Source organism: Mustelus asterias, chromosome 26 (genome assembly GCF_964213995.1).
Source record: "Mustelus asterias chromosome 26, sMusAst1.hap1.1, whole genome shotgun sequence".
Lineage (NCBI taxonomy): Eukaryota > Metazoa > Chordata > Chondrichthyes > Carcharhiniformes > Triakidae > Mustelus > Mustelus asterias.
The window spans coordinates 29,147,590-29,166,173 of NC_135826.1; the positions used below are offsets into that span (position 1 = coordinate 29,147,590).

The 18,584-nt window shown below is 44.3% G+C and overlaps 1 protein-coding gene across 2 annotated transcripts in view; it reads right to left on the reverse strand.

Annotated features, from left to right (window-relative positions):
• Positions 1-2,453: 2,453 nt before the first annotated feature.
• The window catches only part of tbxa2r (thromboxane A2 receptor), a 38,260-nt gene continuing 22,129 nt past the window's right edge, over positions 2,454-18,584 (reverse strand). The window contains exons 2-3 of one of the 2 annotated variants that reach the window (XM_078198773.1): positions 4,930-5,777; positions 2,454-3,804 (exon numbers count right to left, since the gene is read on the reverse strand). In XM_078198773.1, the coding sequence (XP_078054899.1) occupies positions 3,559-3,804; positions 4,930-5,715 (1,032 nt within the window). In that variant the 5' untranslated portion in view covers positions 5,716-5,777 and the 3' untranslated portion in view covers positions 2,454-3,558. Of the gene's footprint in view, positions 3,805-4,929; positions 5,781-18,584 lie in introns of both variants that reach the window. The other variant, XM_078198774.1, reaches the window with a different exon arrangement.

Consider the following 18,584-nt stretch of genomic DNA (forward strand, 5'->3'; position numbering starts at 1 on the left):
TTCAAGGGCAGTTAGGGATGGACAACAAATGCTGGCCATTTAAATGATACCCACATTCCATGAAAAAATAAAGGGAAACTTTCTTTTACTGCTTTCCTGGGGATTACAGCTTGAGCAAGTTTTGCCATGTGGCAAATGTTAAACAGCTCATTTTTTGAAATTCTTGCCTTCCTTCTCAGTGATAAAAACATTTATCCCAACTTACTCCAGAACAGAACAAATTCAAGTTACCATTCAAATTGCTCCTTTGAATCAGTTACTTATTGCTGTAAAATCTCCAGTTTCAGAACTTAATGCGGTTCTTATTTCACTTTTGTGGCGTTGCTTCCAGTGAATCAGAGATATGTTAGGAAGCCGGCTCAGTAAATCCCAACTAACCTTTCGATGTCATCATAGAAAGCCAAATATTCATGGCTGGAATTTTACCACCATTCACGCCGGCGGGATTTCCCCGCCCCGCCGCAATGAATAGAGATTTGGCTGGCCGCCACATTCTCCGGTCTCGCTGCAGTGGGAGCGTGGCGTGAACAGACGGTAATATCGCGCCCCATGTCTCCACCTCTCAAGGTCTCCCTACTTTCCCGTTTTCCCTAAAATAGTGTATTTTTTCTCCCCTCTCTCCCTTTTCCTACAACAAAGTATCGTTCAAATTGAGACCATTCAGCTGCCTCTGCCTCTTGCTTCCCTTCCCCCATACCAGCAAGTCAAGTTCCCTTCAGAATCTTGTTTGTGTGGACCTTCAACTCACATCTTTTTCCAGTTGCTCTCCTATATTCCTTCAAACCCTCTCTGAACTTGTCCTGTACATGAGATCCATCTCTTGCTTTGCAACCCTCCTTCCACTACATTGCTGACCAACCAGTGTCCCTCCCTGGCCCCCACGTTAGCTGAGACTATGAATGGTTTTGTCATCTCCGAGAACCTCTTCAAATGGCTTCACATGTAAAATCATTGCAACAACCTCACACAAGGTAGGCATCAGATTGACTTAACTTACATGTGAAGATGACTTCTCATGTAAGGAATAAAGGAACAGATATGAAGTACACTACAGGATGAAGGGTGGCACGGTGGCACAGTGGTTAGCACTGCTGTCCCACAGTGCCAGGGACCCGGGTTCAATTCCAGCCTCGGGTCACTGTCTGTGTGGAGTTTGCACATTCTCCCAATGTCTGCATGGGTTTCGTCCGAGTGCTCTGGTTTCCTCCCATGCTCCAAAGATGTGCAGGTTAGGCGGATTGGCCATGCTAAATTTCCCCTTAGTGTCCCAAAATGTGTAGGTTAGGGGGATTAGCAGGCGAAATGTGTGGGGTTACAGGGATAGAGGGGGTGCCTAGAAAAGATGCTCTGTTGGAGAGCTGGTGCAGATTTAATAAGTCAAATGGCCTTCTTCTGCACTATAGGGATTCTATGATTCTATTTCACTGGATGGCTGCTTTCCCAGACTACCTAGACTGTCAAAAACTTAGAAATGTTGGCCAGCCTGACAAGCCATTAATCAACATAAGGCCATAGGAGATTGGAACAGGAGTAGGCCATTCGGCCCCTCAAGGCTGCCTGCCATTCAATAGAATCATGGCTGATCTGACATCCCTCATGTCCATTTTCCTGCCTTTCCTGTAACTCTTGACTCTCTTACTGATCAAAAATCTCTCTATCTCAGCCTTAAATATACACAATGATTCTGCCCCACAGCTCTCTGTGCCAAAGAGTTCCAAAGACTCACAACCCTCTGAAGGAAGACATTCCTCCTCAACTCAATCTTAAATTGGTGCCCCTTTATTCTGAGGCTATGGCCTTTGGTCCTAGAGTGTCCCATGAGGGAAAACATTCTCTCAGCATTTATCCTGTCAAGCCGTTTAAGAATCCCATATGTTTCAATGAGATCACCTCTCATTCTTCTAAATTCCAATGAGTAGAGTCCCAGCCTGTTAGCCTTTACTGATAAGACAATCCCTCCATACCTGGGATCATTCTAGTGAACCTTCTCTGAATGGCCTCCAATGAAATGTAGGGTGAGATTCTCCGGTCTCCCAGCTGCATTTCCCGCTGGCGGGAGGTGGCACATTGTTTGCTAGTGATGGGATTCTCTGGTCCTGCCACTGTCAATGGGAATTCCCATTGACATCACCCCCATGCCGGCGGGAAACCAGCGGGCAGGGGTGCACTGCTGGCGTGACCAGAGACTCCCACCGACTTGAACAGCCGGAGAATTCTGGCCAATATGTTTCCTTAAATAAGGGGACATAAATAAACTGCTCACAGTACTCCAGATGTGGTCTCACCAAAACCTTGTATGTTTGTAGCAAAACTTCTCTACCATCTATCATGGAAACCTTACAAGAAATCCCTCTGAGAATCCACTGCTTATTGTTGCCAACTCAATTTGCCCTTTTCGAATGCACATTTACTGGAAATGATACATTCTTCAAGCAAGTTTCTGTTTTCATTTTATAAACAAACTGTACTTTATTTTTACCAACAGCCAACAAAGCATAGTACAAAAATAATATGTGAATTTTGTGTCCATCGTGGTAAATGTTAAGGAGGATCCATTATGGCTTGCATAATGCTCCCATAATCAGTTTCACAAGGTCCATAGTCCTCTAGTCTCTGTCCTGAGAATGCTCCATGTCTCCAAGTGCACCCTCTTCTTCACCAGGCTGAGTTTGGGGCTTGCTGCACAGTCTATGATTTTCCTCGTACAGTGGGTTCTGGTATTCGTGTAATGATGTGATCTCTTCAGTGTAAATACATCGGGCAAACTGTGATTTCTGGAAGACGACCAGTAATAGCCGTGATTTATATATCAACTCAAATGAACACCAACAGCCACAGAGATCTCCAGAGTTGGGCCATAGCCAACCACAGGTCACGGCCGCGTAAAGTTCACTTCATAAACATCTCATGGGGCAACAAAATAATGATTCGCCGCACTCCAAAATCTCATCGATTTGCCAATGTGCAACTTCTTGCTAAAAGGCAGGTCAGTACATTTATTTTTCCCAAAAATAATGTCACAAAACCATAAAAATGCCACTTTTTTATTTTAAAAAAGCACATTTAAGAAGTTCTAGGTGGCCAGTCAAGCTTTGGCTGTGATAGTTGGACACAATGGGCAGGATTCTCTGGCCGCGCACTCCCCAAGACCAGAAGTTCCCACCCGAGCTCAAATGCACCTTTCAATGGTTCGCCAGATTTTCTGTCTCGTCCACTGCAGTTCCCACGGTGGGCGAGACGGGAGAATTTCAGACAATGTAATCTTGGTTGGCATACTGCCAAATGATTCAGTACAGTCTTACAAGTATGGGAAACCCAGGGCTGACCATCCTATTTGAAGGAAGCGATTTTATATAAGAAATATGATTTGACATGAAACCTGATTAAAAATCACTCAGCCTGTGTACTTCCAAAAATCAAGGTCAGACCATCAAGACATTCTATGCTTTACCCATATTTAAAAGAAGCAAGCTTTATGTAATATAAGATACATATTTACAGTAAGTACAAATTCGTGGAGAGTGGTGGCACCTTCACTGAATTCAGCTGTATTGTAGGCTATGTGGTCGTCACCGATGCTTGTGTGAATCTTCGACTGTAGGATGCGTTTATAGAGGGATACAATGATGAGATTGAAGGTCTCGCTCGTAGACTTGGGTTGATTCTCCTCAAAACCGATCTTCTAAATAATATATAAACCCAAGGGTCCAGGATCTGGTTCCAGGTGGCAATTCGAATGCAAATGACTAGAATTTCTTTCAAATCGCTTGGTGTACCTGTAAAAGCCTTCTTGAGGATCAGTATCTGCGGAAATCAACAAACAAATGTTATTTTCTGTTACATTTTGATTTTCTACTTGTTCCATGAGTTCTCCCACATTAAAACACTAACAGCACTCCAAAAGCTTACTGTGTACAGCAACTTTGAGACACAAACGGGGCTGTATAAACGCTACTGTAATTAACTTTCTTGATTTGAGTTGATTTGTTATTGTCACATGTACTAGGATACAGTGAAAAGTATGGTTTCTTGCTGCATATCTCAGGACATCACATCTCCCTCCATAGTGGCACTGCTGCCTCACAGCACCAGGAACCCAGATTCGATTCCCAGTTTGGGTCACTGTCTGTGTGGAAACCCCACATTTTCCTGTGTCTGGGTGGGTTTCCTCTGGGTGCTCCGGTTTCCTCCCAGTCTGAAAGACGTGCTGGTTAGGTGCATTGACCGTGCTAAATTCTCCCTCAGCATACCCGCACAGGCACCGGAGTGTGGTGACAAGGGGATTTTCACCGTCACTTCATTGCAGTGTTGATGTAAGTCTACTTGTGACACTAATAAATACACTTTAAACATTTCCCCCACCCCAGTTAGCAAATGGTGGTAAATGTCACAGCTCCACACCTTGTTGGGATCGTGATGTTATGAGACCCATGGGTCAGGAGCAAGCCTGCTACAAGGCGGCCTTCACCATCTAGTGGAGAACACAAGCGAGCATCTTTGACAGTCAGTCACCTCATAATTATCAGGGTCTTCCTTTAGTCAGCCACTTGAGCTGACCATGAACTTCACCCACTTAAAAGGACCCTCCTCCCATCTTGAGGGACCTCACTAACTGCATGGCCAAAGTTAGTTTGGAAAAAATGGTGCCAGTCACCTTTCCTGTTTTAAAGACAACACAAATCTGATGGGCATTAGCAGCAGAGGAAGGCCAATACCCTGTGACCACGAGGATTATGTTCATTAAGGAACTATACAGTGATGTTAACAGTTAATCTGTGTAGTTGAAACGCATGCTCAATAATGTTTTACCTATCCCTCACTATATAGGCCCTTACTATTACTAACCTGTGAATTGTATTGGAAAGGTCAATTAGCAACTTATCCAGCAATTAACCACCTTCAAAAAGAGTCAAATGAAACCGCACTTACTAACAATGGAGCCCAGCAGACTGTTGCAATAATCATTATCCCCAACAGTTGCACCATCATCTCGACTTCATGGTCTCTCCTTCTTTCGACACTTAATCGGTTGAAGCAAACTTTGAACAGCGTCACCACGCTGATTGTATTCAGGATAACAGACAGTGACAGCGATAGCAATCCCACGCTCGAAAACAATATTGAAAATGCAATGTCGCTTGCGCTGTTTGTCATGTTAAAGAAGCACCAGGAATTCGGCCACTGGAGTGTATAATGGCCGAGTCCACAAATGGGCAGCAGTCCAATAGACAGAGAAAATGTCCAAACCATAAATACAGTACACCAGCCCCGTCGTTTCGAAGAATTGGTGGAACGCAGAAATGGCTTGTTAATCCCTAAAAACCGCTCTACTGCCATGGTGCCCCCCAGCAGCAGTGGGCTGAGTCCAAAGAACACCATCGAAAATCCCAAAAATCTGCAGAGGTGGCAGTGAGGGTCCACTTCATCCCACTCGAAAGGCATATGATGATAGGTAACAACTATGGATGCGGTTGCAGCAAGACCTAGAAAATCTGTCACAACCAAGCCACATAGGAAAATCAAGAAGGAAGACCTGGACCTGCTCCGGGCTCTTCTGTAAGCGTTGATTAGCACCACAAAGGCAATCAGGTTAGACATAAGTCCAATAGTTGCAAACGCAGTTGAGAACCAAGGGGAAGCATGTGTGCTATTAGAATTGATCTGAATCAGCATCGTTGAATTGCACAACGTTGGTTCTACGGTGGTTCCATTCATGGTGTTGGAGAGTGGGTTTAATTCCTCGGAGTTGCACGCTGAATGATTTATATTCAGAAATCCTACTAAAAGAAAAGAGAATTAAGTTAACATGTGTGCATGCCACTGCCCTTGCTGCTAAATTAAAGTTTAATGTTTATTTATTAGTGTCACAAGGAGGTTTACATTAACACTGCAATGAAGTTACTGTGAAAATCCCCTAGTCGCCGCACTCCGGTGCCTGTTCGGGTACACTGAAGGAGAATTTAGCATGGCCAATGCATCTAACCAGCACGTCTTTCAGATTGTGGAAGAAAATCGGAGCACCCGGAGGAAACCCACACAGATGTGGAGAATGTGAAAATTCTGCACAGTCTCCCAAGCCAGGAATCGAACCTGTTAATCACTATGCCACCGTGATTCCAACAAATCTCCAATTTAGGAAAAGCATCTCACTCTAAACAATTATAATATATAGTAATAAAGTTAAAATATTATAAAGCTACATATAGCTCGGACTAGGATACAGAGCTGCCAACATCAAAGATATGTTAAGAGTAGCATTTATTGTCAGCAAGATAGAAACTTTTATTAATAGATGAAATGGCTACTCTAGAGAGAATCTCATAGAATTCCTACAGTGGATGAGAAGCCATTCAACCCATTAAGTCTTCACCGACTTTCCAACAGAGTATCTTACTCAGACCCTCTCTCTCGCCCTATCCCCATAACCCCACACATTTGCCACGGCCCATCCGTCTAACCTACACATCTTGGAACGCTAAGGGGCAATTTAGGTTGGCCAATCCACTTAACCTGCACATCTTTGGACTGTGGGAGGAAACCCTTACAGACACAGGGAGAACGTGCAGACTCCACACAGTCACCCAAGGCTGGAATTGAACCCGGGCCACTAGCACTGTGAGACAGCAGTGCTAACCACCGTGCCGCCCTTGAGCGAGCTGGGCAGTAAAGATCTATTTTGATTAGTCTCTGGCAAAATCTAATTGTTTCCCTAAACTGAATCATAGAAAATCATAGAAACCCTACAATGCAGAAGGAGGCCATTCGGCCCATCGAGTCTACACCGACCACAATCCTACCCAGGCCCTACCCCCATATCCCTACATATTTACCTGCTAATCCCTCTAACCTACCCATCTCAAGACACTAAGGGGCAATTTTTAGCACGGCCTATCAACCTAACCCGCACATCTTTGGACTGTGGGAGGAAACCGGAGCACCCGGAGGAAACCCACGCAGACACGAGGAGAATGTGCAAACTCCACACAGTCTCCACACAGTTGAACTGAGTTCAACTTGTTAATTCAGAGCATAGCAGCATCCTCTTTGGTATTGTTCCAGCACAGATGATGCATGTTCCCTTCATTACAGTAAAGCTTACATTATTCATTTCTTAAATTCCACCCTAGCCTCTTGAAATAGAATCTCAGTGTGGCAAACTGTTCCATAAGTTGAAGTAGGTTTAGTTCTTTATCGCAAACAATACATTTCAAAATGGATTTTGATTGATGAACGAGCCGTGAGCCTTCACACAGACAGAAATGGTACATTTGTCACTTCCAGGGTCAAATTGTTTTTTCCGCCAACTGTGCCAGGCAAAATTAAGGCTGAATTATGATGAGATACTAAGAGATATATGGGCAATTAACTTCAATAATATTATTCTGAACTGATGGTTTACCATCCATCATCCTCGTCAGCTGTGCTATATAAAACCCTTTATAAGGATCAACTTTCTTTCTCCTCCCATTTATTTCTTACTTACAGTTCAGAAATATTACTTAAAATAATGAGTGTCATGGTCAAAACATGACGGAAAATAAATTTATCAATTTATTCGTCAGCTGGACCACTTTATAAAGTCAATGTTTTTGTGCTTTTCAAAATGGACAATTGCTAAGCTGACAAGATGGCTCCAGCTGGTCACATGCGGGCTTCCAGAAGTTTCTGAGCCATTTCAAAGTAAACAACTTAAATGTCTAAGATGTAGTTCTTTACTCCACATTAGCATTCCAGCCAAGCCAGCACAATGGGCCAGCAGATAGTCCATCTGCTCCAGCCAGTTTCAAACAAAGGCAGCCATCTGCAAGTACTAATCTCCAATAATACACAAAAACATACATAGAAAATAGGAGCAAGAGTAGGCGATTTGGTCCTTCAGACTTGCTGGGAGTGTCCAGAAGCAGGGGGGTCACAGTCTGAGGGTAGGCCGTTTAGGACAGAGATGAGGAGAAATTACTTCACTCAGAGAGTGATCAGCCTGTGGAATTCTCTACCACAGAAAGTAACCGAGGCCAAAATATTGTGAGCTGAGTTTTGCTGTCTCGCCCGCCATGGGAATCGTAGCGGGCGGCACACGGACAATGCAAAGGTCCGTTCATCTCGGGCAGGATTTTCCGGTTGCAGGGAGAGTGCGGCTAGAAAATCCCGCCCTGTATGTTTTCAAGGAGCAGTTCGATATAGCACTTGGGGGTGAAAGGATCAAACGATATGTGGGAAAGGTTATTGAGTTGGATGATTAGCCATGATCAGAATGAATGACGGAACAGGCTCAATGGGCTGAATGGCCTCCTGCTGCTCCTATTTTCTATGTAATATCCTGATCCTCCCTTCCCCCATATCCCTTGACCCCGTTAGCCCCAAGAGCTGTATCTAATTTATTCTTGTATTCAGACAACGTTTTGGCCTCAACTACATTCTGTGGCAGTGAATTCCACACATTCACCACCCTCTGGGTGAAGAAATCTCTCTTCACCTCAGTTCTAAAAGCTTTACTCCTTATCCTCAAACTATGACCCCTCGTTCTGGACTCCCCCACCATCGGGAACATTCTTTCTGAATCTACCCTGTTTAACCCTGCTGGAATTTTATAAATTTCTATGAGATTCCCTCTCACTCTTCTAAACTCCAGTGAATATAATCCTAACCGACTTAGTCTCTCCTCATATGACAGACCTGCCATCCCAGGAATCAGCCTGGTAAACCTTCGCTGCATTCTTCCATAGCAAGAACATCCTTCCTCAGATAAGGACACCAAAACCAATGCCCTGTACAATTTCAGTGAAACATCCTATTCCTATACTCAAATCCTCTCGCTATGAAAGACAACATACCATTTGCCTTCCTTACTGCCTGCTGTTCCTGCGCACTTACTTTCAGCGACTGATGCATGAGGACACTAAGATCAGGCTGAGTATCCACTTCTCTCAATTTACACCCATTTTTATAATAATCTGCCTTTCTATTTTTGCTACTGAAATGGATAACCTCACATTTATCCACATTATACTGCATCTGCCATGCGAATGCCCACGAGTTCAGCCTGTCCAAATTACACTGAGGCACCTCTGCATCCTCCTCACCGCTCACCCTCCCACCCAACTTTGTATCATCTGCAATTTTGGAAGTAATACTTCTAGTACCCTTGTCCAAAGCATTAATATATAATGTGAACAGTTGAGGTCCTGTCAGATATCTCTGCGGTACATCACTAGTCACTGCCTGCCAATCAGAAAAAGATCCATATAGTCCAACTCTTTGCTTCTTGTCTGCTAACCAGCATTCTACCAATCTCAAGACAGCTTTAACTTTACATAGTAATCTGCTATATGAGACCTTGTCGAAACCACATCCACCAGTTCTCTCCGGTCAACTCTGCTAGTTACATCCTCAAAGATTTCCTGTAGATATGCCAAGCATGATTTCCCTTTTGTAAATCCATGCTGACTTTGTCTGATTATACCACTGCTTTCCAAATTCTGTGCTATGAAATCTTTGATAATGGACTCTAGCAACTTCCCTACTGCCAACGTTAAGCTCACTTGTCGATAGTTCCATGTTTTCTCTCTACCTTATAGAACAGCAGGCTTCCATTAGCTCCCCTCCAATCTGTAGGAACCAGTCCAAAGTCCAAAGGATTTTGGAAAATGACACCAATGGATCTGCTAGTTTCACTGCCACTCCCTTAAGTACTCTGGGATGAAGATTATCAGGCCCTGGAGATTGATCTGCCTTCAATCCCAATCATTTCCCCAAAACCATTTCTCTATTAATACTGGCTTCCTTCAGCTCCTCGCTAAAACTTGTGCTTCTCAGAACTTACAGTATATTATTCACATCTTCTTTGGGAAGACAGAAGCAAAGTACAAATTTAGTTCCTCAGCCATTTCTTTGTTCCCCGTTATGAATTCTCCTGTTTCTGACTGTAAGGGACCTACATTAATTTTTGTCAATCTTTTTCTCTTTAAATATTTATAGAAACTTTTAGTCTTTTTTTTTGTGTTCCCCGCTAGCTTACTTTCATACTCTATTTTTCCCTTCTTAATCAATTCCTTGGTCCGCCTTTGCTGAATTTTAAACTGCTCACAATCCTCAGGTCTATTGCTTTTTCTTGACAATTTGTATGCTTCTTCTTTGAATCTAATGCTGTCTCTAATTTCCCTTGTAAACCACAGTTTGGTCATAGTTCCCCTTCCACTCTTGCACCAAATGGGAATGAACAACTTTTGGAGTTCACCTATTCATTCCTTGAATGCCTGTCCATTGTAAAATATTATTCGGCATGTTATTGTGCTTGTTGATTATTGTGAAATTGATCCATGCTCATTTGGGTGGCACGGTGGCACAGTGGTTAGCACTGCTGCCTCACGGTGCCAGGGACTTGGGTTTGATTCCTGGTTTGGGTCACTGTCTGTGTGGAGTTTGCACGTTCGCCCCATGTCTGCGTGGGTTTCCTCCGGGTGCTCTGATTTCCTCTCACAGTCCAAAGACATGCTGGTTAGGGTGCATTGGCCATGCTAAATTCTCCCTCAGTGTACCCGAACAGGCGCCGGAGTGTGGCGACTAGGGGATTTTCACAGTAACTTCATTGCAGTGCTAATGTAAGCCTACTTGAGACTAATAAATAAACTTTACTTTTAACCCAAGTAAATTTTTTTGTTCCCTTGAAAATAACTTATTAACAATGTGGAGAAAAGGCTGGAAAGGTTTAGGAGGTCTGACAGCATCTGTGGAACAGTAGAGTCATAGAGGTTTATAACATGGAAACAAGCCCTTTGGCCCAACTTGCCCATGCCGCCTTTTTTTTAAACCCCTAAACTAGTCCCAATTGCCCGCATGTGGCCCATATCCCTCTCTACCCACCTTACCCATATAACTGTCTACATGCTTTTTAAAAGTCAAAATTGTACCTACCTCTACTACTACCTCTGGCAGCTTGTTCCAGACATTCACCACCCTCTGTGTGAAAAGATTGCCCCTCTGAACACTTTTGTATCTCTCCCCTCTCACCTGCCTTCTAGTTTTAGACTCCCCTACCTTTGGGAGAAGATATTGACTATCTAGCTGATCTGTGCCCCTCATTATTTTATAGACCTCTATAAGATCACCCCTCAGTCTTCTACACTCCAGTCTATCCAGCCTCTCTTTATAACTCAAACCATCAAGTCCCAGTAGCATCCTGGTAAATCTTTTCTGCACTCTTTCTAGTTTAATAATATCTTTTCCATAATAGGGTGACCAGAACTATACAGTACAGTAATTTATTTTTATTAATGTCTCAAGTAGGTTTACATTAACACCACAATGAATTAATATTTTGAGTCCAATGCGACTCTTTGGAATTCAACGGGTCAATTCAACTCCAAACATTAACGGTTTCTCTCTCCACAGATGCTGCCAGACTTACTGAGTTTTTCCAGGATTTTCTATTTTTATTTCAGATTTCCAGCATCCACAGTATTTTATTTTTATTACAAATGATGTAACTCAATCTTAATAGTATATTGTTTTGTGTCACTAATTTTCATCTTTCTAATAGAATTATAGAATTCCTACAATGCAGGAAGGAGGCCATTCGGCCCAATGAGCCTGTATCGACTCTCCAATAACAATCCCGCAAAGGCCCTATCCCCATAGCCCCATGTATTTACCTCTCTAATCCCCCTAACCTACAAATCTTGGAACACTGAGGTGGAATTTAGCAAGACCAATCAACCTAACCTGCACATCTTTGGACTGTGGAAGGAAACCGGAGCACCCAGACACGGGGAGAACGTGTAAACCTAGCAGACGCTACGGCAACGGATGAATGGACACCGCTCGTCAATCACCAGGCAAGACTGTTCTCTTCCTGTTGGGGAGCACTTCAGCGGTCACGGGCATTCAGCCTCTGATCTCCGGGTAAGCATTCTCCAAGGCGGCCTTCACGACACACAACAGCGCCGAGTCACTGAGCAGAGACTGATAGCCAGGTTCCGCACACATGAGGACGGCCTCAACCGGGATACTGGGTTCATGTCACTCTATCTGTAACCCCCTGGATGTGCAAAATCTCACTAGCTGTCCTGTCTGGAGACAATACTCATCTCTTTAACCTGTGCTTAATGCTCCCTCTACTCACATTGTCTGTACCTTTAAGACTTGATTAGCTGTAAAGACTCACATTCCAATCATTATTCATGTAAATTGAGTTTGTGTCTTTGTGCCCTGTTTGTGATCAGAACTCCCAACCACCTGACGAAGGAACAGCCTGTTCCGAAAGCTAGTGGCTTTTGCTACCAAATAAACCTGTTGGACTTTAACCTGGTGTTGTGAGACTTCTTACTGTGTTTACCCCAGTCCAACGCCGGCATCTCCACATCATATCTCCATTGGGTTAGTTATCCCGCATTCCATTATTAATCCTCCTCTGGCTTGTTATTAGTGCAAGAATCTCAACAGGTTTGAAATACTTAACACTTCCAAATAAAGCACTCTGATCAGATTGATTGTTTAGTTAGTGTCTGCTGCCCCTTGAGTGATGAATGGATGAGACATCAGCACTTGTACACTGTAGAGATATGTTTTGTATGCAAGATTTCTGATGTCATGAAAACACCATGAATTACATTTTTCCATCAGATAATATAAATATGTGGCAAAAGAAATAGCTGAGATTGTGGGATTATAACAGACAAATGTTGCTTCTGTTGATATTGCCTCTTTTGGAATGACTGACTTAGCCAGTCTCTTTAACTTGAAAATATTTATCTTATCACACAAACGGCAATGGCGCATCCTTCATATTCTTCGTGACAATTTAAAACTGGTCTCCAACGAGAGACAAGGAAATCAACAGTCTAAAATATGACATTTTAAACGCGCTGCCAGAGGAGGTGGTGGAAGCAGGCACATTAGCAACATTTAAGAGGCATCTGGATGGGTACTTGAATAGGGAGGGAATAGAACAAACAAAGAACAAAGAACAGTACAGCACAGGAAACAGGCCCTTCGGCCCTCCAAGCCTGTGCCGCTCCTTGGTCCAACTAGACCAATCGTTTGTATCTCTCCATTCCCAGGCTGCTCATGTGACTATCCAGGTAAGTCTTAAACGATGTCAGCGTGCCTGCCTCCACCACCCTACTTGGCAGCGCATTCCAGGCCCCCACCACCCTCTGTGTAAAAAACGTCCCTCTGATGTCTGAGTTATACTTCGCCCCTCTCAGCTTGAGCCCGTGACCCCTCGTGATCGTCACCTCCGACCTGGGAAAAAGCTTCCCACTGTTCACCCTATCTATACCCTTCATAATCTTGTATACCTCTATTAGATCTCCCCTCATTCTCCGTCTTTCCAGGGAGAACAACCCCAGTTTACCCAATCTCTCCTCATAGCTAAGACCCTCCATACCAGGCAACATCCTGGTAAACCTTCTCTGCACTCTCTCCAAAGCCTCCACGTCCTTCTGGTAGTGCGGCGACCAGAACTGGATGCAGTATTCCAAATGTGGCCTAACCAGCGTTCTATACAGCTGCATCATCAGACTCCAGCTTTTATACTCTAATACTCTAATAATAGAGGGAAACGGACCGAGTAAGGGCAGAAGGTTTTTCTTTTAGTTTAGTTTAGTCAGGGCATCATGGTCAGCATGGGCTCGGAGGGCCAAAGGGCCCGTTCCTGTGCTGTATTGTTCTTTGATCTTTTTATTATTTTGTTAGAATAAAAAAAGTAACATAAGCTGTACAAGGCCCCAGCTCAATTTCTCGCAAAATCATATGAGTCTCCTGCAATTTTAACTTAGAATTGCAAAATCATTTTGCTTAACCTAAAAAAAAAATTAAAAATATATTCTATTCATTTATCATGTCTGCCATAATGAATAACTTTATACCCCGGTACACATGAATAATCCTATACCCTGGTACACATTAATAATTCCATACCCCGGTACACATGAATAATTCCATACCCCGGTACACATGAATAATTCCATACCCCGGTACACATGAATAATTCCATATCCTGGTACACATGAATAATTCCATATCCCGGTACACATGAATAATTCCATATCCTGGTACACATGAATAATTCCATATCCCGGTACACATGAATAATTCCATATCCTGGTACACATGAATAATTCCATATCCCGGTACACATGAATAATTCCATATCCTGGTACACATGAATAATTCCATATCCTGGTACATATGAATAATTCTATACCCTGGTACACACATGGACTGGAAATCCACCTTTTAACTGTGAAACAATAATATCTTAAAACTTACAGAGCACCTCTATTCTATAATAGTCAAAGGCATTTTTACAGAGGGGAAACAATAGTCAAAATGTGGGCAAATGTGAAATTGTCCATTTTTGCAGGGAGAATAGAAAAGATTATTATCTAAATGGTGCGAGGTTGCAGAGCTCTGAGATGCAGAGGGATCTGGCTGTCCTGGTGCATGAATCAGGAAAGGCTAATATACAAGTACAGCAAGTGATTAGGAAAGTCAAATGAATGTTAACATTTACTGCAAGTGGAATTGATTACAGAAGTAGGGAGCTTGTGCTTCAGTTGTCGGGTGTTGGTGACACACACAGTTGGAGTACTGTGTACAGAATGATCTCCATATTTAAGGAAAGGTGTGAATGCTTTAGAAGCAGTTCAGAGTAGGTTTACTAGGCTAATACCAGGAACGGGCAGATTGTCTTATGAGGAAAGGTTGGAAATTCTCCCAGCTCCCAGGATCATCTGACCCTCGGGTGCAGAGCGAGCCTGGCGAGCATCACTCTTGGTCTCCACGAGTGGAGACCAGGTGTGATGGAGGCTTGGAGGCCATTGAAACCCCCAGGTTGGGACATGGCTGGGCAGTGCCCTGGCAGTGCCCATCTCAGGGGGTTATGACAGGGGAGTTATGATGGGGGGTGCATTTTGGGTCATGAGGGGGGCATGTCGGGGTTCATGTTGGGGGACCCGTTGGGAGGGCCCCAATGCCCCGACGCCGGCCATCTATGTCGGGGACAGGGTGGGGAAACATGCTGTCGATGAAGTGGGTGGTTCCTGATGTCCATGGGAGTAGGGAGGGGGTCTTCCACTGCACTGTGCGATCGGAGCACCCTTTCTAAATAGCACCCGATTGCTTTGCAGCCGAGCTGACTGGCGTGTTTAGGCCCCGCCCCTCCCAGAACCGCCACACAACTCACCAATCTGCCATAAAATGACTGAGTGTCGGACAATTGGGGTCCAGTCTGCACCAGATCGCTCCGGTCTTCTCACCCCAAGACCCAAAAATTCCCGCCCAAGGTCAACGGATGTTTAAGTGGTCTGCCAAATGTTCTGTCCCACCCGTCACGATTTCCAAGGCAGGCAGGAAGAAAAATTCCGCCCTTAGTCATTTTTTGGGAAAATCACAGCCCTGATCTCTCTTTCCTGCATCTCTGACATTGTTCCAATGAAGCTTCGCATTAAGCTTGAGAATCAGCACCTCATTTTTTCCATTGGACACTTTATAACCTTTCGGACGGAACACTGTGTTATTCAATGGCAGCTGCTGATAAGACTCTGCTATTCCTGTGTCCATCGCCTCCAGGCACATCTTTTGTTTCTTTACTCGTCCCATCACCAGCAACCTTTTCTTCGTTCCATCATCGCATTTCTCATTTCATCGTTCCTGTTCCACCCTATTACAGACTTTCCCTTTTGCTCTTTCCTTCCCTCACCCCTGTTGATCTCCGGGGCATTGTACCAGGAGGGCTGGGGAGAGGGGAGGTTACAAGATGTGCAGGGTAACCCCCAGCAGGACCAACCCCCTCAACCCACCCCCACCACCCCCTGGAGGTCCTACAGTGGGAACCATCCAAAATTCCATTTTAAGTTGCAAAGTTTGGATAGTTCCAAGTGTCTTACATCAAGAAGTCTCACAACACCAGGTTAAAGTCCAACAGGTTTATTTGGAATCATGAGCTTTCAAAGCACTACATCCTTCATCACCTGATGAAGGAGCAGCGCTCCGAAAGCTCGTGATTTCAAATAAACCTGTTGGACTTTAACCTGATGTTGTTAGACTCCTGACTGTGTCCACCCCAGTCCAACACTGGCATCCCCACATCACCTTACACCAATAGTTATCCAGAAAACGTTAGAAGAATTAAATCACTTCTGATCCTTGGGTAACTATCATACTTTACTGTTCCTCAAACTCCTTTAGAGAACATTCCTTTATTGTGAGTGATCTTTCTCTTATTGCTAGGGTCACAAAAAACAGCCTCAACCTCACAGACACAACCTTCAGTTAAAATACAGCAGCAGTAAGGAGTCTAATGACACCCACGATACGGAAGATGCAGAATTCCTGCCCTTTCAGCTAAGGGAATAAGTGTGGCAAAGATCAACATCAGTGATGTACTTTTTAGGGTGAAAAGCAGTTTCTCAGCACAAATGGTCACGTAGAAGAATAGAGAGGGATTCTGTCAGTGAGTAAAGATGTCTAAATGATGGCAACATGCAATTTCTCTAGAACTTACACTAGTAATAGAGAGATTCTGTCACACGATCATTAATCCAGCGGGTTGAATAGAGAATCTGGAGCAATGAGTTCAAATTCCGCCATAGCAGTTGGGGAATATAAACTTAAGTGGTTAGCAGTGCTGCCTCACTGCACCAGGGACATGGGTTCGATTCCCGGCTTGGGTCACTGTCTGAGCAGAGTCTGCATGTTCTCCCCGTGTCTGCGTGGGTTTCCTCCGGGTGCTCTGGTTTCCTCCCACAACCCGAAAGCCATGCTGGTTAGGTGCATTGGCCATGCTAAATTCTCCCTGAGTGTACCCGAACAGGCGCCGGAGTGTGGCGACTAGGGGATTTTCATAGTAACTTCATTGCAGTGTTAACATAAGCCTACTTGTGACACTAATAAATAAACTTTAAACAGTTAGGGAAGGCAACCAGCCTTTCCTAGTCTAATGTACATGATAAAGTAGCTCACTCTGAAATAGCTTAAAATGCTCCCCCAGTCCCCGATGGTGGAAGCAGCCTGCCATTGGTCAGTATTGGATCTTTGAGACCCGCTGCTGTAAATGGATTTTTCGTTGTTCACACTCTTCACTGCTGGGAAACTGGCGACGGGCTATTGCTGTTAGTGGGTGGTCGGAATATTTTGGGCCCGTATCTCTATCACCCTGACCTTTACACTTTGCCCCCATTCTCCAAGCATGTTGCCTTTTCATGCGTCCTCATTTTCAAATCGACCTTGATCTCTCCCACGCTGCTGTCTATACATTCATTTTCAACTCTATGCCTCGTACCTGCACTTTTCTGTTTCTGCAACACTGTGTGTGACCTGGTTCTCATTCCAGCACTAATGACAGAACCTTTAACCACAGTGCAGGTGAGCTGTCTAATTCTCTTCCTAAAGCTTTTCCGAATGCTTCCTTTTTCAATGCTTTCTTTGGGCGAGATTTTCCAGCGGTTCCCGCCAGAGGGATCTGCCAGTCCGACCGACTCCCCCATCGCAGGTTCCCCAGCGACAGATGGTGCGAACAATTGAAAACTCCATTGACAGCAACGGGACTGGAAGATCCCACTGCCAACTCCTGGCAGACCTCCTCAGGCACCGCAAAACATGCTATGGCAGTGAGGGAGGAGGGTGGGGGGCAGAAAATCGCGGCCAATATGTCCTCAATATCTACGGATGGAATTTTCCCAAAAGATGGCAAAGCGTCAGCTTCTAACTGAACACCGGCGTGCTTCTCCCCAGGGAAACAGCCAGGCTTCTCTCCAGACCTTCTGACACTTCTGTCAAATAAAAACTGATTCCATTGTCACCAAGGGTAGGTGGGGGATATCTCATCCTGAGATCTGTCAAAATCTCGACTTCCGAGTTTGACTTTAACATAAACACACATTAACACAAGTTACTTAACCGACAGATTGTCTTTATTTTACTTGCTAGCAAGGGGGTCAGTTCCCAAAACAATGGGTCGAGACACCACTCCACCAGACAAAGACAATCATCCTGGTTTATACAATTCTGCAGCTCGCAGTCAGTTGGACACAATCCAATCAGAAATGTTACAAATGACATACTTTACGTATTGATCCAATAGAAAAAATACTGAACCAGCCCGATCTATGAGATCACGATACCTCGTGGGATACCCCAATATATCATCCCCAAGCCTGTCCTCTAGCCTCTTAGTCAGACATCATGTCTCTATTTTTGGTCATGATGTGGAGATGTCGGCATTGGACTGGGGTAAACACAGTAAGAAGTCTCACAACACCAGGTTAAAGTCCAACAGGTTTATTTGGTAGCAAATACCACAAGCTTTCGGAGCGCTGCTCCTTTGTCAGATGGAGTGGATATCTGCTCTCAAACAGTGCACAGACACAGAAATCAAGTTACAGAATACTAATTAGAATGCGAATCTCTAAAGCCAGCCAGGTCTTAAAGGTACAGACAATGTGGGTGGAGGGAGCATTCAACACAGGTTAAAGAGATGTGTATTGTCTCCAGACAGAACAGCTAGTGAGATTCTACAAGCCCAGGAGGCAAGCTGTGGGGGTTACTGATCCAAGGCTGAATGCCCGTGACTGCTGAAGTGCTCC